Source organism: Lepeophtheirus salmonis, chromosome 3 (assembly GCF_016086655.4).
Source record: "Lepeophtheirus salmonis chromosome 3, UVic_Lsal_1.4, whole genome shotgun sequence".
NCBI lineage: Eukaryota > Metazoa > Arthropoda > Copepoda > Siphonostomatoida > Caligidae > Lepeophtheirus > Lepeophtheirus salmonis.
In genome coordinates, this window is record NC_052133.2 from 8633040 (window position 1) to 8654292 (window position 21253).

General features: G+C 35.1%; 1 protein-coding gene across 22 annotated transcripts in view; it reads left to right on the top strand.

Annotated features, from left to right (window-relative positions):
* Positions 1 to 20903, top strand: part of Vinc (vinculin) — a 57752-nt gene extending 36849 nt beyond the window's left edge. For 4 of the 22 annotated variants that reach the window (XM_071886987.1, XM_071886986.1, XM_071886989.1 and 1 more), the window contains 8 exons: positions 246 to 337; positions 5088 to 5184; positions 5370 to 5621; positions 11368 to 11469; positions 16874 to 17043; positions 19595 to 19834; positions 19905 to 20004; positions 20392 to 20903. In XM_071886987.1, coding sequence (XP_071743088.1) covers positions 246 to 337; positions 5088 to 5184; positions 5370 to 5621; positions 11368 to 11469; positions 16874 to 17043; positions 19595 to 19834; positions 19905 to 20004; positions 20392 to 20561 — 1223 coding nt within the window. In that variant the 3' untranslated portion in view covers positions 20562 to 20903. Of the gene's footprint in view, positions 1 to 245; positions 338 to 5087; positions 5185 to 5369; positions 5622 to 11367; positions 11470 to 12568; positions 13198 to 16873; positions 17044 to 17347; positions 17597 to 19594; positions 19835 to 19904; positions 20005 to 20391 lie in introns of those variants that run through there. The other 18 variants (XM_071887001.1, XM_071887000.1, XM_071887003.1 and 15 more) reach the window with 8 other exon arrangements.
* Positions 20904 to 21253: the final 350 nt, after the last annotated feature.

Here is a 21253-nt window from a genome sequence, read left to right on the forward strand (position 1 = left end):
CCAGCCGGCAGCAGCCTCGCTTTATTTTTAACCTCTAATCCTCCAGAGTATTACATGTACATCTTCATCTTGATCAAAGGTCTGATTGTTCTAGCTATATCCCCCAAGCAACGTTTAACCTTTTTTCTCACTTGAACGTGTTTACTCACCTCTTTTTTTCTTCTATTTTTCTAATTGAATAACACCTTGTTTTAAAGTGAAACGAATGAATAAATGCATAGATTGATTTTTTTTTATCTTTGCAGGCCTACAAATCATGCTTCAGTCTGCAAAAGCCCTTGCTCTTAACTTGACCAACGAATCTGCAATTAAGGACTGGAGGAAACAAAGTCAGGCGGTAAGTAAGGATTTTATAGCTTATCTAGGATAGAGTGCTTTGTTTTTCTACTTTGTTTGAATTTCTATTATGAATAGTGTGAAACAATGGTCAAGGAAAATACATCTTGATCAAAGTTTGAAGAAAAAAAAGCATAAAATTTTTATAGCCCATGTAAAATAATAATCAAGTGTTGTTTTCTAAAGCAATCCATTGAAGCAAGAAGAGAGAACATATAAAAAGCCAAAATAAATTCATTATTTTTCCAATAGATGGCTTAATTAATGTGTATCTCACATTTGTATGAATGGAATCGGTTTAAGTTGAAGGGCGTTAGACAGATAAGATTTCGTATAAAATAAACTTGTTTGACTCAGTATTATTATATCGGTCGCATGGGGTTTTGGATCGTTGATCCCGTTCCGCTAATTTTGATGTCAAAGATGTACTACATAATGGAAGGCACATTGTCAAAAATGTGGATAAAATAATGGAAATCCTCGAGTCTTGCCGTCATCTAAGCACTGTTTCGATTACCAAGGAGATAAACATTAATATGGGGAACAAATCCATTAGAAATAATTAATTTCATTTTATTACACCTAATATTTTGAGCTTTCCTTTTCGAAAAGATGAAAAAAGATGCGCACAATACGCGGATCATCAAAATTACCTTACGTTATTTTCTCTTTTTGCTGCTGCTCCTCCATAGGGTGACTTAAGAAAATAAATTTATTTTTATTTTTTATAGGTTAGAAAAATATCTATCCAAATGAGTTTATGCAAAATTATAGAATAATATTTTTATAATCTTTATTGGCTAAATAAAGAGAGTTTGGCCCCTTTTTCAAACTTTGACTATGGTGTGGGACCTATAAATGACATTGCAGGTGAACCGTGCATTTATTGCAAAGGTCATTTGATTACCACATGACAACTATTTCACACTTTTTTCGAAATTTGAAAAAAGTTGAAAAACAAACTTGCCTCATCAGCAATTATCATATACAGAGCTGTTTAAAGCCGAAAATTAACGTGGTATTCTTGACAATTTGAAGAACTTTTTGAAGGAGTGCAGCTTAACTCTCCTTACATTTTATTAGTTGTGAGAGGAAGGGAATAAATGGAAGTCCGACTCTGTATATAGTAAGAACGTAAAGGCAGGAATTTGTCAATCCTCAATTCTACTCTGAATCCAACAAGGATGAAAAATGAAAAAAATAAAACACACTCTTCAGATAGCCAATTAGAAAAAAAATCTCCAGCGTCAGGGTCCATATCTTATACAATTATTTGCATATAAATATATGTCTTAATGTAAAAAATAAATAAAAAACACCACGACAATTTAAAGAATGTTAGAGAAAAGAGCAGCTTAGCACAGGCGAAGTCTGACCTCCCATTTTTGTGGAGAGGGAGGAGTGGCTCAATGCAGATACTCACATAAAACTTTGGGATAAGAAAGTGCTACCTTGAGCCGGAGAAAAGTTCGGGGACAGCTTTATTTTCATTCAAGACGGAGCTCCATGTCATCGAGCCGCTAAGATCCAGGCCTTCCCGAGGATAACTTTGCGGACCTTAAAATATGGCCACCCTCCTCTCCAGACGTGAACCCCTTTGGACTACTCTATCTAGGCGTGTATGTAGGAGATGTCATCACAGGTGTGTCCAGTTTCTAGAGGCTTCCATCAAGAAGGAGTGGATCAAGCTCGAGTCTGACTACATGTCAAGGTCTGCAAGTGATTTAGGCCCCGTATTGATGCAATTATTAGAGCTGAGGCTCACATAGTGAATATAAGTTGTGCCGAACATTATTTTTGGATGATTTTGTTAAATAAATGTCCTCACAAAACATCTCGTTTAAATTATAAAATGTTTACCACTAGAAAAGATCAACCCTGTATATTAGCTGCAAGAAATCATCACAAAACCCTCTCCGTATCAAACAATGATGTAATAGGCAGGAACTACTCCTTTGTCAATCCTCAATTCTACTCCGAGTCTAACAACTCCGCAGTTAATTGTCCGTGTTACTCTTCGCCTGCCTTTCGCACACTAGTGATTACTGGTTCTCTCTTCAAGAATAATGTTAACAGCTTTATCATTACATCTACCCCCAAATGTAACACCTTTTCAGGTTGAAAATACCCGAAGATGCTCTCTCTTTCATTATCATATATCTTCATCATGGTGTTCTGATAAAAGTTGCAACGTCTTGTTTCTTTCTTATACTTTTTTGCAAGCAACTATGAGAGGCAAGAAATAATCAATAATCCCACTCTGTATCTAGCAATGATGTAGGCATGAATTACCCCCATTGTCGATCCTCAAATTTACTTCGAGTCCATTAAGGACTTACCCTTATAACTCTCCTTGTAATCCTCAGTGATACTCTCCAACTCAGACACTGATACTCTCCAACTCAGACACTTTATACTTTGACGTTCCCTTCTCAAGAGGTCAATAGAGCTTATGAAAATATAAAAGTCTTACAACTATAATCATGCACATATTTTTTGTATTACGTAAATGGGTTTGACAAGTGACTTTGATTTGTTTTTTAAACTAGGTCAATCAGTCTTAATTTGAATGTTTCTTTCCATGTTTTGTAGAGTAATTCCCATTGTTATCCCTGCTCACATTTAAAAAGATGCAGTATTCACTCATGTTATATTTGAATATTATGTTTCTTATATGAGTAGAAAATTTACTAGGCTCAAAAATTTAATTTTAGCGATATAAAAATTTGGCCAAGATTAGTGTGTGAGTTGAATAAGGGAGGGGGGGGGGATGAGGAGGTATGAGAAAGCAGGGTTTCTCTGCACCTGATGGGTCTCTTCACATTCCCTACTTTATTATTTTTACGAATCTTCCTAACAGACCTGACGCATCTGTTACTCAAAATGATTTGAATTATACTTCTGAAGGACTCAGAAGCTCTCAAGTTTGTCTTGGTGGATGCTTTTACAATAAATACACAAGTCATTCCATGGTTTTATTTATAAACAATTAGTTAAACATCAAATATGCCTCGTTATAGTCAGACTTGTAAGTTATAACGTGCTTTGATATGAAAAGAAAGCAAGATAGCAAATATTGCGTACATTCATATAAGGATGTTTGTATTGGGGGAGGGTGACTAAAGTACCGCACGGAGTGCGGACGAGCGCTCAAAGCCAATTGCTTCTTCTATATGGGGGAAAAGTCAAGCCTTGAAGATTTAGTCTTTTTGTAGAGAATGTGAGACCTAGAAGTGTCTGTCCTCATATTTGTTGTACATAATATAACTAGACAAGAGGAAGAAGTGAGGTTGTGTGTGTGGTTTCGAAAAAATGGTGGCGAAATGCTGTTGGCGTAAGAATCAAGAAGTGGAACGCTGCGATGAAGCCCTTCGACCCAAAAGTCTGGACTCTAATACTTCTAGGAGTATCATTGGTACTCATTCTCGTCCCAAGAATAGCACCAACCCCTTCAAGCCTCATTCCTATGAAGATGCATTTGAAGCCAATCTTGATAAAGAGCTATTATATGAGTCGAATGATGTTCGAGTCACAAGCTTTCATGAAAATCCTCGACTCTCTTCCTCAAGTTCATCTCTAGGACATAAAGTCAAGTTTTCAAATGAAGAAACGATTTTCCATCAGGATGAACATGATGGAGGGGATACTGACTCCATTCAGTTTGTGGATGCAGATCCTTTGCCCATTGCTGGAGGAGGAAGAGGAGAGGTCTATGAGAGGAGAAGGGAATCATTCAATAAGCCTGTTGTTTTAGCAGAGAATCTCGCTAGAGAAAATACATCAGAAGTTGAAATGTTGGATAGGTATAATCCATTCCTACGAGAGGAGAGTCCTCCCTTGTCCATCAAGAAGCAACAGTCAAAGAAGGATAATCGTAATAGTGATCTTGAAGCACTTGATAAGGTCTGCCACACTTGTTTTTGTATCTTAAGGTGCCCTAGTTCCTAATGTAGCTAACTACAATCATGAGCATAAAATAAGTAATTGACCCCTTGGCGATTTTGTAAGTTTGCTCACTCATAAATGTGTTCCATAGGAGTGAGGACTGGAGACTAGCAAGATCCCTCCATGACCTTACTGGGCTTCTTCTTGAGCCACTCCTGTGTTGTGTTGGCCTTATTTTTTGGTGTCATTGTCGTGCTAAAATACCCATTATACCACATACAGAGCTCTTCGATTAAACCGTCCTTTCTCTCAGCAGATAAATACAATCCATAATATTTGACGGTGGGGAGGTATACTCAGCATTTTTGTTCATAGTTTATCTATCACGTTTTAAATAAACCTACCATTAAAATACTACTCATTTCCTTCAGTATAATCTCTCGTAGCTTAAATATTGACTGAAAAGTTCCGGTCTTAACAAAGAAAATATATTTTTTTTAAATTCTTTTTATCATTTATTTATTATCTTTATGGAGCGTAGTCCCCATGACACTTTTCAAACCATTGCTTAGATGAAACTGAATTTTTTCAAATCTAGGAGCAGTGTAAAATTTAAAAAATATATATTTTTTGATCCATTGTTTTGGGAATAACAAAAGATGTGTCACCCTTAGCACAATAACTCACAAACTAAAGATGGGATTGTCATGAAAGTTTGGCCGAGCTGACTTTTGTAGGTTGGTACATACTGAAAATGATGAGAATTAAAAAAAATAGTGTCATCTATGTGTAAACCCCTGTACTTTAAAGTCTATGTCTTTTGGTGTGGTTGAAATAAGTTGGTTTTTTTGTTTGTTTTTTTGCAGCTACTAGAATCTGTCAAAGGAGTACAAGGAGCAATCTCTTACTCAGACTCACACTCCTTGCCTACCTATCCAAACATGAGTGGACTACATATTAAAGGTAAGTGAATTTTGATTCATCCCTGGCATTCCTATCATTGCCTGAATAGTAAACTTCTCTGTAATTCAATTATGTGTTGGTAGGAAGGGTTGTTAAACTGATTTTCCATTTTGTAATTGATGTCGTTCTCCGTTTTATAGTTTTATAAATAAAATAAAAAAATCCATAATGATATTTCCACACAGGAAAGCAGAAAGGAGGAGAGGCGCGGGATTCTTTTGTAACCCCTTCTTACCCACAAAGAGCTCCTCCCGTACTGACATCACCTTTCAGAGACCAAAAAAGAGCACACTTGGAGAAGAAGCAGCCAGATTTTACTGATGAAGAGCTTAGTGACATATTTCAAATTAATTTTAATGAGATATTCGGATCTCCGGACGCTGCAATAGCTCAAAGTAGTCCTTATAAAGGGATAACACTCCCAGACAAGGGAAGAGGTACATAGTCCAGCCTTCTACTACTACTTCAGTTATGACTGAGTGACAGTTGTGCTCCTTATATTAGTAGTACCCTTTGGCTCTCGTTTTTGTTGCTGTGAATTTTGGAGTGGTTTTGATATATTTCTGTATATATATACACGTAGATAGTGGCTACCATATCCGTAGATTGTTCATCCTGGAATTACAGGGTGCTACATATTTATGATCCCTTTATAAGAATTCCATAAAACACTTGTTCATGAAAATTTCTAAATGTAATTGATACAACTGAATTTATAATTGGACTAAAGATGTCAGTGCATACGGCACAAAGACAAGGGATAGTGGATCTGTTGGTAGTGTAACGGCAAGATAGTGGTCATCCTCTTTCCTCCTGAAACAACAAACCCCCAAAATTATTAATTGAGCCGGATGTTTTCTCTAATACAGCCCAGAAACATCACCTGTGGAGTGTGTTGGATCGGTCTTAAATTCTTTTTAAAAAGACTGCAGTCCTTTCTGTGCGGTTCTAATAAAATTTGTCAGTCCTTAGAACGATCCTTATCGGTCTTTGATCGTAACTACAACAACTGAAATAACGTAGTTATTAATTACGTTCTTTCAGTTGTTGAAGTTTCATCATAACTTTTTTCAATGAGACAATATACTTGAGGTTTGAAGTAGGAGGTGTGTAGCTAGAACTTATTATTATACGTTCTAGCTATCAGTCATAATCTTCTTCGTTTTTTATCAAGGTTAATAGAAATACAAGATTATACCATAACGCGTCTACGATTGATGTTTGACTTCCACCACGCTTTTAATATTGACGTCATAGTAGATGAGTTTTTTTGCGTGTTTTGTCAACACATGTTTTTCTTTCCCATCAGTCGGTACGATACATTAAATTGACAATTCTAGCAATAGTGACGTCATAGACTATGAGTAGTTGCGTGTTTTGTCAAAATCTGCCTGTTTTACCCAGGAGTCATTACAATACATCAGATTGAAAATTCCAGCAACCCCAATTACATGATAGTCTAACCTTGTATGTATATTAACCTTGGTTTTTATATTCTTCAATCTTAGCTAGGAGTGAAGAAAATCAAAATATAGCTTAGACCGTATGACTGAAGGACCGACTAATCGGTCCTTCAGACCGTTAAAAGTTAAAAAAGAACGACATATGTTAAAAAAAAGACTGAGTAAATGGATCATGTCAGAAATCTGTTATACACTTGTTCAATAGTAAAGTTATTAACTTTGTCTCCATAAAATGTAAACGACTAACTTGCATTGTGTACCCCTTTTCTACAGAGTGGGTATTCAATCAAAAAGAGACAACTCTAAACCAATTTGTGTATGTTTAAATACTATATTTAGCTGTATTTTTAATATATACTACACATGCCGGCAAACAGATTGGGAGCTTTTGACGATGAAGGCCGTGTCCATAGCCTACTACGCTATCATTATGGGAGCTTGAATCCAAGTTTGGTTGAGAGGTGCGGCAGAAGCAGGCCAGAAGTTGCCTTTTTTGTTGTTGCTTCGTCATTCTTACACGGTATAAAAATAAAACTTGTTTATTTTTATTTCAGCATTCATTTGGCTGCATAATTAAAAACAACGAGGATAAAATCCTAATTACTTGCTACTGCAAGTTTGGGTCAATATTTACCTCTGGGCCCCTGCATACGAGCTCAAATAAAGACCCTTTAACCGTAGTGTAATTGTTTAATCCCGTGTGTATTTACATTTTTACTCCAATTGAAACATGGGATTTATGATTTAAAAGCTGAGAGCCGATGTAATTCTGTGGTACCAACTACTTTTAGAAATTTTTCATCAATATGTGTCACTCTGTATATATATTAACTAACCGAAAAAATGAGTTTAATCATATATTTTTATATAATGAAGATTGTATCCGCGCTAATTTATTTGTTTTTGCATTAATGTTGTTGTTGCAGTTTAATCCTAACAATTTGCCAGTGTGAAAATGATTATAATAGTCCACAAAATTTTACTTTTTCTAAAATCTTTTTCATTCCATATTTAATTATAATAGTATTTATTTCGTTGATCACGGATCTGTTATTGGTTTTTCCATTTCAAATATAGTTTTTGAGAATTTGAATATTTTTATATTTTGTAAGTAGTTTACTTCTTTATATATATATATAGGTTTGAGGAAACTATTGGGTTAGAAAAGAAATCAGTACGCCCCGTTTAAATTGTTTTATTTTTTGCCGAATTTTATGTTATTTTCAAATACCCTGCTCATTACCTCCGTAACTAAGTTAAAAGGTGGTTACATTTTTTGCCTCTGTTTGTTCGTTAGTCACCAGGATTACTGCAAAAGTTACAGATCAATTTGTATTAAGCATGGTACGAAGATTATATATATATTCATTGTAAGAGGCCATTAAATTTTGAGAGATCAAGGTAAGACAAAACATTAACTAGAATGGGTACTCCGTAGATTGCAAGAACCTCTGCTTATAATCAAATTGAGTTATGAATCTTAATTTTTTCCAACGTAATGGTCGACTATGGATTTTTTAAGTTTTATATTACCTTTAATGTATTTAATATTACAATTGAATTATACCTTTTAGAGCCAAATAATCTTGAGTAAATGAAAACCTAATCGTTTATGCTTCAGCCTTTGGCATAAAAACCATTACAATGAGGGGTTGTTCCTTTTCAAGCAAAACCCTTTAAATATGGTGGTTTTTTAACCTTTAAATAGCATTTCCTCATAATTGGATGATCAGATATTTGAAATCAGCATACAATTTAACAAAGAATTAATTAATTTCGAGCACGGAGAAAATTGCCATTGAGAAAATTTTTCCTCTTTAAAAACCACAGCTGCAACTTCACAAAGCATTTAGGCACGCTCCTATTGATGTTGATGAAGACTGCGGGAGTCATCAAACAGGTTAAAAACAACTCTCACTACTTCACAAAGTGTAAAGCCCCCTTCCAAAGACTCCAAAATAAAACTCAGTCCCATGGGTTTATTTTAGAGTATTTGAAAGAGGGTTATGGAAATTGTTTAGTGGTGGTGGTGGTTTTTTTACCTAGTTGGTGTCTCCCATAGTCATAATTAACCCATGGGTTCGGGGCTTATTCAGAGTATTTGGAAAGACCATATATGCGTTGTGAAGCAACAGCGGTAGTTTTTAACGTGTTTGGTATTTTGTCAACCCATGGGACCGGGGCTCATTTTAAAGTATTTGGAGGGGCAACTAAATCCTTTGTGAATTGGCCATGGGGTTTTTAACCTGTATGGTGTTCCTGTCGTAGTCTTAAGCAATCCATGGGCTCAGGGTTCATTTTGAAGTATTTAAAGGTTGCCTATATACATTGCGAAGCGGAGGTGGTGGTTTTTAGCCTGCTTGTTGGCCCTTTTATTCCATTAAACAAGATTTGGGCAGAGGTATTGGGATTTTGTTAATAAATGAAAGGAAAATTTTCTCCTAGGCAATTTTCATAGAAACAATTAATTTTTATATGAATTACTTTACTCTTTCCTATAAATAGTTCAAAAATGTAAATTAATTAAATTCTCAAAAGCCATATTTGATACGGGGAAAAAATAATTACAGCATGGTATGGAATTGAAAGGGGATTTGTTGTTACTGACTTATGTAATTGATGAAATTTACCTTACAAATAATACACAAAGATTGGAGACACAGATTTAATTAATCATTCAAATAATGATGCTGCATTGTTTTGTTGTATAGAGTTAATAATATATATTATAAAATAGCTCCCGGATATTAGAACTATTGTCACCTGCTGTTACTATTACTTTTAATCAAATACATATTTAGTTACGAATTTTGAACTAACATTGAATGATCCTCTCTTTCTATCTCCCATTTCTAACATTTCCCTAAAATCCCTTGTTCATATTATTAAATACATATATTTTTATCCTTCAAAATGGAATCTTAATATTTGAAGGGATGAGTGTCGAGACTTCATTACAAATCTATCTATATACGAGGGTCGTTCGAAAAGTCCATGCAAAGTTCGGGAGAAGGCACTACTGGCGCGTATCAAGGCTATGTTTAGTTAGTAGCATCTCTTAGAAGAACACACACCAATTTTCAGCCAGATTTGTCTATTTCTTTCTGCTTGGCATTCTTTTTAATCCAGGAATAGGCCGGAAAGATTATGGCGACTGTCTGTTTGGATTGACAAGGAATAATCCTCCTCGATTATCTGGAAAAGGGCAAAACTATTACAGATGAATATTATTCATCGTTATTGGACCGTTTGAAAACGAACTACAAGAAAAACTTCTACGATTGGTCACCAAAAAAAGTCATTTTCCATCACGACAATACACCAGCTCACATCTCAGAAGTTGGTGTCGCAAAATACATGGAAATAGGGCTCCAGCTCGAGATGCCCACAACACTAACAATCTCATGCACCTTCACTCTTCTGTCATCCATCACCATATCATGGATTTTATAACTGATTTCTGAAGTAGTAACCTCAACTGGGAGTCCAGAACGTTCAGCCTCACTTGTGTCCATATGGGCACTCCGAAAAAAAATCAAACCACTTATAAACTGTTATAATCGAAGGAAGAGAGCCCCTGTAATGTTCATCAAGTTTTTTTTTAGTCTCCGGAGGTGTTTTGACTTTCATCAAGATAGGTTTAATCAACACACGAAATTATTTTTCGTCAATTTTTTGGAAATCCCTTCACTTACTCGATTCAAACGAATGCCCAACAGAAATTAATAGACCGATCTATCTGAAAGTTGGTGTGTGTTCTTCCAAGAGATGGTACTAGCTAAACATAGCCTTGATACGCGCCAGTAGTGGCATCTCTCGGAATCCAAACGACCCTTGTACATACGTAGTATATGTCGAGTACAAGTTGGCGGCTCTTGTATACCCCCCATACCCCCTCCCCCAAACAAATTGGACAAGTGACAACCAATAAATGAGATGAAGAATTTAGAGAACATTGCCTTTAAAAAACGAAGGTAAATAGGGATTTCTTGAAAACCATCAGCCCTAAAAAGCCTACTTCATTTAAAAGAGCTTAGACAAACAAATGATGCCACATTAGTTGGCATTAGGCTTCTGATTGGCTTTTAAGATCAGGATGACCTTGATTTTGTATTACTAAGGCATTCAAAATACAATGCGACCTCTCATATGTACATTGAATTTTAATGAAATTTTTTTGTAAATATCTTTGAATTTTTGAGAAAAAGTTAATATTTGAAAAAAAAATTCATTTCTCAAATTTTTTCCAAAAAGTTGAATTTTCTTTGAATAGCTGTAATTTCTTAAAATTTGATTCCAAATACCAAGTCCTCCCCCCTCAATATAATCCTGTGGACGACCCTGAATTAGTAGCATCTGACAAATTTACTTCTTGACTAAAGTTTCAGCCGAATAGATCCTAGTGCAGTCAAATCCGGATAAAGAAAATTTCTATTTTCAGATTAAAAGTTTAAAATATCCGGGTTTTTAACATAATTTTGGGATTCTTATGTAAATAAGTAATTTTGAAAGTCCCTATTTCAACTTTATCAGAGTTTGATTAGATCCTGCTACATTAATAATTAACAGATCCTTCATTTAAAATTATTCATCTTATTTTTTGTTGCAACTTGTACAATTTACAACTTGTACAGAAATCGCAACTTGTACTCAACATTGATATAGATAAATTTCCATTCCCCAATTTTCTTTTTCAATGTATGATTATCTCTCTCTGCAGTGAAGCATCAAAACTTTCTTATCGAAAAAAATAGGCTGAAACAGAAACTGAGAAGATCCAAAAGTGCCTCGAGCAAGCACGAACCTCGTCATCCTCAATATGGTAAAAAAACACACAAAAAAAACACAGTAATAAATTAAATAAATAAAAAAATCAATGCATGTTTCTTCATGCATTTTAAAGTAATTGACGTACTCTTATGTGTTTACTCCGGTTCTAGGAATTTTACACTCCGGAACATTGTACTCGGATAATTGCCTGCAATTATACTTTATATGTATTTACCCCATCTACAGAGGGGACTGTCCCATTTAGGTATCAGGGGCGTTGGTAACTGTCATCTTTTGGAGGACTTAGCCTCAAAAAAAATCAACATCGTTATATTATTGCTTAAATAAATAGATTTATTTCATATATGTATATACTAGCAGAGATGCTTGCGAGGATTCCATGTTTGATAACACCAAAAACATACTTATATATATATATTAGTATTGTTTTTTTGTTTTTTTTTTGGCGGGGGCTTCATAAACATTTAGGGGCTAGCAACTCACTGCTAAAAAAATTCGACACAAACCCCGTGTTGGGAAATTAGGGGGGTTATTTATTGTCGTCAATCTGTAGATAGCAAAGGTATCAACAGATCCTTAGATAGGTCTGACCATATAATTCTATAAACCTGTTTGCGAAGGCTCAAGTGCCCCCGCTAGAAGGAGCTTGCAAAGTTAAGACAAAATGCAGTAAGAGCCTCATTTGCTGCTGCTGGAGTTCTTCCATTTGATTTAGAACACCTCTCTGGTGTTCAAGTTGAATAATGTCGTCATTCATCTTCTTTGCTATATGAAAATGTCACTGAAATGAAGGACGCTGGAAAAAGGGTTAAATATTTGCTAAAATGACACTCTGTGAAATTAACGGACACGGATTATACCACCATCTGTAGATGGCACAGATCGGTAGATTGATAGCTATAAATGTAGTATAATTGCGGGCAATTCTCTGTGTACGATTTACAGCACATAAATGAAAGACTGCACTGCACTTTGTACAGCTTACAAACATATTTTAACATTGCACAGATTCTCCTTGCTTTATACATAAGCAAAGTGTATATTACTTATATCAAATGAATGTTTCCATCTGTATACTACGTCACAAATTATTATTATTAGTATCCATGTGTATTTCTCTTTATTGTCAGCTCGTAATTCAAAGGAATTTGAGAGCATTCCATCTCCTCCTACCCAATTTGATGACAATTATCAACTCCTCAACGATGAAACGGACTCTAAGAGAATTAAAGCCTCCATACTTGAGAAAGCAAATCGTCCTGTCGTACCAAAATCAGAGTCTGCAGATAAATTGATTGAAAAATTCATTCGAGAAACTGAATTTGACAAGACCCAAAAAGAACTTAGCAGACTACCCCCACCCGTTCCACCCCCTCTTCCATCATTCAAATCAAATCCTAAAAAAGCACTTGGCCCCTCCGAGAGAAAAATCATTTCCTCATCCTTACCCAGAATAGTTGAGTTCAACCGCTCTCAATCCGCTGATGGGAGATTATCCCATATTGGAAGAGGAGAAACACCTCCTTGTCGACCCCCTATAATTGATAGAGCCCTCTCTGATGATAACTTTCACGGAGAGCTGACGCATGAAATCAAAGAGAGAACACCATAGTGTTAAGGATTTAGTCAAAATGATTGAGAAAAACACCAAGTCTGAGAGTGATAATCCTTATGTTCGAAAATGGGGATGCGATCTCATTTCACCCGAGCCTCGATCCAAAAAATCAATTTCTTTAAGACGCGAGAAAAAAGACTATAGCCGGGCAGCCCCCCTCCCCTTCCAATGAGACTCCTCAGGGACGGGCTGCGAGTATCAAGAAAATATATAATTGGAGGAATGACGACTATTTCAAGCACAAGCACAGGAACATCATGGAGGGGGATGGAGATGATGAGTGCTTGATGGAGCAAGCTACTGTGGTGGACGATCCTCGAGTTAAACTTGAGTGTGGCTTTCGTCTTTCCTCTCACATTACGGATATGAATGAACTTTTGGGTAGTGGATCTCATGAGCATGTTCCCAAGTACAAGGAAAACGTTGAAGTTCCTGACATTATCGTTAGTCATGATAAAGATCTCTCTCTACCCCCACCTCCCTCTCCGCCCTCTCTTGCACAGATGGATATGGAAATCTCCTCTCTTCAAAATCAATTTGAAATGGATCTAAATACCCTTCTATCCGACTCTAAAAAAAGGTCTACACTTAAAAGCAAAGGTACTTCTTACTCTTCCATCATGGAAATGTGGGGAGTAGTGTTGTGTCGGTCCATATTTAGGACCGTGGTCCAGTCCGGTCCCATACAGTCCAGTAAAATTCCACTTGTCGGTCCTTAAAGAAGGTAATATCGATTACCGTGACGGCATTGAATTCCATTATATATATAAAGAAGGGATCGGTGTAAAGAAAAAACTAAGTATAGGGATTAAAAAGGAAAATCGATTGATGCATGTGCTCTTTCTTCTCTTTTTTCGATTATTTAATCAGTTGTGGGTGTGTTAACATCTCCCTCTAAAAGAAGAATTATCGCCTATTTTTGGTGTAAATTGATTTAAAAATGAATAATGAAATATATATATATATATATGAAATTTAATTAATAATGTAATATTTTCCCTGCAGAAATGATATTTTAAATGTAGAAGGTGGTTCTACTCTTTATAGGAGTAATTCATTTTCTCCCTCCCAAAATCATATATTCGGCAGTTAGTATTAGTTACCATATGCCTCACTCCTACCATTTCCTCGTGCTCTTACACAAATCCCATCAGAAGTTATTTAATAAAATATATTACACTATGCAATAGCATTTTTGTCCTCCTTCTAAAACCCACATTACTGTTTGTCATTTAACCCATAAAATACAAAAATGCCCATTAAAACCTTCAATCACGATAGGTTTGGTCCTTTAAGTTGTTTTTTTTTAATTTGTAGAGTATAATTTCGATTCAGAGCCATATTTCGATATGAAATAACTATATATATTAAAATTTAAAGTAATAACAGTTGATAAGAACATTCCAGCATTCTAAAAATAAATGATTTATTAAGTTATCTTGCATACAGTTCTTGCAATCATTTAGCTTTATAAAAATCCAGTAAAATAAGGAGCATATATGGAATCTAATATTTTTTGTCAATTGCCTTATATCATAGCTAAAAAAATGAACCTTATATTGCAACTTCGAAAGACTTAAAGTGTAAAAAGTTCGATTTTAATTGATTTTTTCCGTTTTACTTATAATTTTTTTATAGAATATTTAATAAGTAAGGAATGTAAGATTGCGTGATAATATTTTGTAATTAAATATTATTAAGTCAATTATTTGACTAATTGTAAGAATGAAATCATATTTTAGAGGAAATAAAAGTCAATTGTTTTCACTTTTAATTTTCATCGAAATAATTAACTAAAAACGTGTGGTTGTTTTTTAAGGTTTTAAAGTCCAAACCTAGTGCAGTTTAAAATTTTAAAGGGCTCTTTTATCTTCAATGGCCTAAATATCAACCAATAATAAATGTGAGTTTTAGCTGGTGAGCGTTTCAAGACCTGAACTTTGTTGCATGTACTTATAAAACTAAATGAAAATATAATATGTTTATGTTATATTTCGTTATAAAGAAAACAGTTTTAACTTTTACCGAATTTCGATTACGGCTAGTGCGGAAAAGTTGTCATATGGTATGACAATTACCTATTGTCCTACAAGGTCATTTATAAGTCACGCATCTCGATCAAATTATTAAAAAAAGTCAAAAACTCTTTACTTTGTCAATAGATACTAAGAGGACATTTTAAGCTATTAATAAATTGTCCTCTGGAACAAAAAAAAAGGAAAAAAAATTTAGGAAAATTTGATGATTCGCGTGCGTATAGTGCGCATCCTTGTTTTAAATTTTCAGAAAAGAAAGATCCAAATTATTATTAATATTATTCTCTCTTTTTCCTCCATAGGGTAGTTTCAGAAAAAAAAAATTTATTAATGTTTGTTATAATTAAAATATTGTCTTTCATAATTAGTTAATGCAAAATAAGGATTAATGTCGTATTTTAATCCTTATTGGCGAAATAAACAACCTTTGTCTCCTTTCAAACTTTGAACAAGATGTGCTGCCGAAAGATGACGTCGTAGAAAAATTTAATTTTGCATAGGTAATTTTCATTCCATATGACAACTTTTCTGCAATACCCTTAATCGAAATTCGAAAAAAGTTGAATATAAAACTGGTCTCTTAATACATCTCTCATATAATAGGTGAAATAAATATTTTTGAGCGTTTTTTCGCTTCATTTCAAAAATAAAATTGACATAGTTTGGATAATCCGATTTAGATTGTTCCAAACGCGGTTTTTTTGGCTAATCTTCAGTTACTTGGCAATGAAATAAGTGCCGGTCCAACTCGACGATTTCCATTATTTTATCGGCAATTTCGACGTTCATATTACCTGAACGGAATCGTTGGAACCACCGCTTTGCTGTTGCATTCGATATTGTATTGGTTCCATCATACACTACCCATTTTTTTTTTTTTTGACCACGTGCTCCTCCCTTTCACCTTGGTCGTAGTGATACTGCAGAATGTATCTAATTTTCTCTTTTTTACTTTCATTTTGATGTAGCACACAACTGGCTTTACTCAACACAAAACTGGTAATAAACTTTTTTTAAGTTTACGCTTAACCTTTAAGCATACTTTAAGCCTTTTCAATGCAAAATATTAATTGCAAGATAAAGCTCACTAAACTCATATAGCAAAAAACGCTTAGAACGTTTTACTTAACTTAATAAAGCATCAACATTTTTAGGGAAAGTTCCATGGACCGACAGATAAGGACCGGTCATAAGACTGGATCGAATAAATAAGGACCCACACAGCACTAGTGTGGAGGTCCTGCACGAGTGTTGTTGATATGATCCTCAGATGTCGAATTAACGTATCCTCTCTATCTAGGCCGTCAGCAAGAGGATCGTAATAATTTACTTAGAGTGGATGGTAACAATAATCAACATACTACAACGCTTAGTGATGATGAAGGCACTTATGCCGCTTTATCCGTCGTTTTTCAGGACACTAGTCAATCAGGTTCTTAGAATGATTTGTGATGATTTTCTTCATTTTTTTAAAATTTGCGGTGAAAAAGAAATAAAGACTTCCCTTCCCAAAATAATCATAAATCATCAATTAACCTTTAGTTATTGCGTTCGCTATTTTGGTTCTTTATTAATAATAGTTGCATAAATCTCATTAATTATGATGACTGCCTTAATACTCATACGTATATATTTAGGCAAAGGATCGTTGAAAACTCTATATTAGCTTTAAGTGTGCTCGTAATGTTTGCACGTTTGATTTTTTTGTTTCTAATAACATCATTTGATAACTTTCATTGTTAATTAAATAATATACTAAATTAATTTTTTTTTAATCCCAATAGAATCAGATCCGAATGCTCCACCACGGCCTCCCCTGCCAAGTGATGATGATTACTACAATGGGCATCACTTAAATGGAACACAAAATCGCCCTGTGAATTTCGATACGACAGATGATGAGTCCGAAGACTTTTTTCTTAGTGCACCAACTCCCAGCCAAGGACCCATTATGGTATGTTAACGAATTAGCTGCATCTATATTTTAAATTTTAACAAGAATGTTTATTGTTATTATAATGCAAACAGACGATGAGAGTAAGTCATTCATTATTTAGCATTGCAAATTTGTATGTTTTATGGAGTGTTTCCACTGACGTCATAAATTGCATCATAATTGAAGCCAGTTTGGAGGATTATACATAGTGGCTTATATCGAACAAACTAGATGGAGTAGAACCATAATTTTTTATTTATTTGAAAGCTGCTACATTTAATTACATTCAATTATTTATAATGAGATTCGCTTTTCTTGATAGCCTCTGCCACACGGCGCCAAAAGCTTTAGTAGGCCCGCACGACCTCTGGCGGATCCAGCATTGCCATTGTACTGGTTGTGGTTTTGCACTTTTAATTTACATTCCCTGGAATGATGGAGTAGTCCAAGATAGAAATTGCACCTTCCAACAAGACTGTCCAGTGGCCCAAAAGGCTAAAAAAGTGCAGGATGTATTGACCACGACATGTTCCCATCTTTGGAACCCGATTTTTGGCCTATAAATAGCCTGTACTTGAACCCATGCGATTTCTATCTCTGGGGGAGTTTCGAGCAAGGGCTTGCACCAAGAATAATTCGTCTGTGGTGGCCTAGAAGAAGTCAATTACCAGTAAAATAGCAAAGCTGTATCCAGGCCAATTGCTGGGTCCCCAGGTAGTTTAAACTCCACTGGCGCCGTGTTTCTAAGAAGCAAATGCCCCTTGTAATATGCTATAATATACCTAGAAAAAGTAGGACAGTTGAAGAAAAGTATTTTATTATTTCCATAATAATTATTAAATTTTATGTACAACACAAAAATAAGATTATATAACGATGTAATAATATATTTTCCATAAATTTTAGGGGCAGATATAAAACTAAACATTAGAGGGATATATTTTTGATAGAGGGTAAAGGTTGAAGTTATTTTATTTATTGGTCCCAGGGGTGTGTTAGCTTTCATCGTTTGGGGGAGCTTATTCACAAAAATTATCAGCACCGTTGCATAATTACTTTTATAAATATATTTATTTTATATACAAGGTAAGGTAGCAAAACGTGGACAGATAATTAATGTTTATTTCTCATTACTATAAGAAGGTTTTGTGATAATTTTTTGATATTCTGTTTCTGCCGTCCTTTTTTACAAAAACAAACTATAATAATCATTTAGTTATTTCATCATCATGAGCAAGCAACAAGCAAAAAAGGTAGTGCATCTCAGATCGCCTAGATGCTGGAGTTGATATGATGAAGATTACGGATATTGTTAAGTGTTCTAGTAGCCTGGTTTGTAAGTTGGCCAAGATTTTAAAAGAATTGAGAAGACCTCTCCAGGGTGTCAGGAAGTGGAGGGCATAATTTAAAGAGGGATACGAAGTTCATATTAAGTTGGGATATAAATATAAAGGAGGATCCCTCTAATTCGACGACTTGCCTCGCCAACGACTTCTCTGTCGTTCCTATGACCATCAGGAGGGCTATAAAACACAACTTGGGACTATTTTATTTCACAATGACCCCATGCCAATATCTAACAGAGCATGAAAGCCATGAGGCTCGAGAGGTGCAAGAAAATCCTCTCATGGGTCAAAGCAAATGGGTGAATTGTGAAAATTTTCTTGGACAAGAAGATTTTCAAAGTTGATCAATTCCACAACCGTCGGAACAGCTGCTGGCTTGCAAAACAAGAGAAGATGCCCATACCAAATATCCGTCCCAAACAATTGTGCTCGGCGTTGTGATCTCTAATGAAAAGAAAATGCATTTGTTCTTTTTCAAGGCTGAACAGAAAATCGGCCTACTATAAGGTACTTAGGTACATCATCTTTCAATAGCTAAAAACCAACTACCCGAAGGGTAACTACACGTGGACTCAGGACGTCGCCATCTCTCACACGTCCGGCAAGTACCAAAAGTTATGTGTAGATAACATGGCTCGATTTTGATCCAAAGAGATATGGCCCCTTCCTCATCAGATTTGAACCCACTTGACTTTTCTATATGGGATACCTTGAGAAGGAAGCCAACAAGACCTCACACCCAAATATGGACTCTCTGAAGTCCTCCATAGTGGCTGCATCGGACAACTTGTCAGAGGAGTTTGTCATCAACTTCTGCATGCCCTTCAGGCCACTAGTAAGGCTGTGATTGATAATGTAGGTGGTTATATTGAGTGAAAAAAGTTTTGCAAAAGCCTTGTCTACATATTTCGTTGACATATTTTTTTTCCTATTAATTATTATTAAAAATATAAAATTATTGATGTATTTCTAAATCCATCTCTCGAGTCCACGTTTTGCCCTGACCTGTATATGATAAAAAGTTGGGGGGGGTAGCGACGGTACTGGTTGGTCCCATTTTGAACCCAATTGTCGACTATTTTACTTAATATTTATGAAAAAAGGGTTTTTATTGACATAACACTTGGTTATTCAAGGCCCCAAATTGGCCGACATGAACAATCCTGACGTCCCGTGAAAACGCTATTGAATTACTCTTACTCATTTTACTTTTAAATCCACAGTTGGCTGCTCATGATCTTCATCAAGAGGTTAGACAATGGTCCAGCAAGGACAATGACATTATCGCAGCTGCTAAGAAGATGGCTCATCTCATGGCCAAACTCTCTCAATTGGTTGGAGAGGACTCTGGTTCCAAAAGAGAACTTATTACTTGTGCCAAGTCCATTGCAGAAGCATCAGATGATGTCACACGTATAGCCAAGGAATTGGCCAAGGAATGTACTGACAAAAGAATGAGAACTGTATGATTTTTACTTGCTTTAAATGTGATATGCTCAAGTGATTTTTTTTCTCCCCACGTTTAATTTACAGAATCTTCTACAAGTCTGTGAGAGAATCCCTACCATTGCCACTCAACTCAAAATCCTATCAACGGTCAAAGCCACTATGTTAGGTGTTCAGTCCAATAGAGGTATGTAGTGTTCCACCTTAAACGCAAGGGCGTCCGCAGTGAGTGGGTTGAAGGGACTGTAGCCCACCTCCAAATTAAGGAATTTTTTTTACTAGGAAATTTAATTTAACTTTTTATATTTTTTTCCTAAAAATTTAATTTTCTGCAAATAGTTTTAAAGATCTCCCAAATTTCTCTCCAAAAAATTTGTAGAGAACATTCGAGGATTTCGGTAATTTTTTAGAAAAATTTTATTTGTTGTGAACAATTGTGGATTTTTGAAATTTTTTTCGAAAAAATTTAATTTCCCAATTTTTACCCAGCCAAAAAAAATAATATGTATATATAGATAATCCTGCGGACGCCTCTGAAAGGAGTTATTTAATCAGTATTTTAAATTCTTTTAAGGTACTTGTGAGGATATGGAAGCCACGGAAATGCTTGTGGGAAATGCCCAAAATTTAATGCAGTCTGTCAAACATACAGTTACCGTGGCAGAGGCTGCCTCCATTAAAATACGAACAGACGCAGGGATTCGACTCAAATGGGTTCGAAAACAACCCTGGTATCAATACTAACGAATATAATTTTTCTCACATTCCACATCACAATTATTATATGAACAAAAACTTATGTTAAGAGCTCTTTATTCTCCCTTATTTCATAATAATATCATCAATGGAAACGTTTTTGTTTTAAAATCGTATATATAAATATTATGTACATATATAGGTGCTTGCTTTCACAAATTTGGCCTTAGTGGAACTCAGATTCAGACTGTTATTCATATTATAATTAACATTTAATTTAGCCATTCTTATAACTACTATTCTTGTCTCTTAATAGTCTGCTTATTATTATTGATTTTTTGTAGGAATGTTAATAAATTGAGTCCTTCCATCTTTTTAGATATATGCATACATTATGGGCATTTCTTATTCTAAAATGAAAAAAATATATTATCCGCAAGGTGGTGTGATTTCTGTAGCCTGAGCTAATATAAGTATAGACTGTTTGAGGGCGCTGTTGTCTCCTCTGCGTGATAATGATAATTATCATTCAGGGAGTTTCGTTATTTTGTCCAACTCTCTGTTTCCTTATTTAAATCATTATGTATAAGTAAACAACGCTCATGCCCTACTAGGGACTCTTTGATGTACAAGAATAGCTACTTACTGTCAATTAAAATCTGACTGGATCACACATTTTAGACGCTAAGAGGAAATCAAACTCCTGTCGAAAAATTAACATTACTCCGTTGCATTATTTT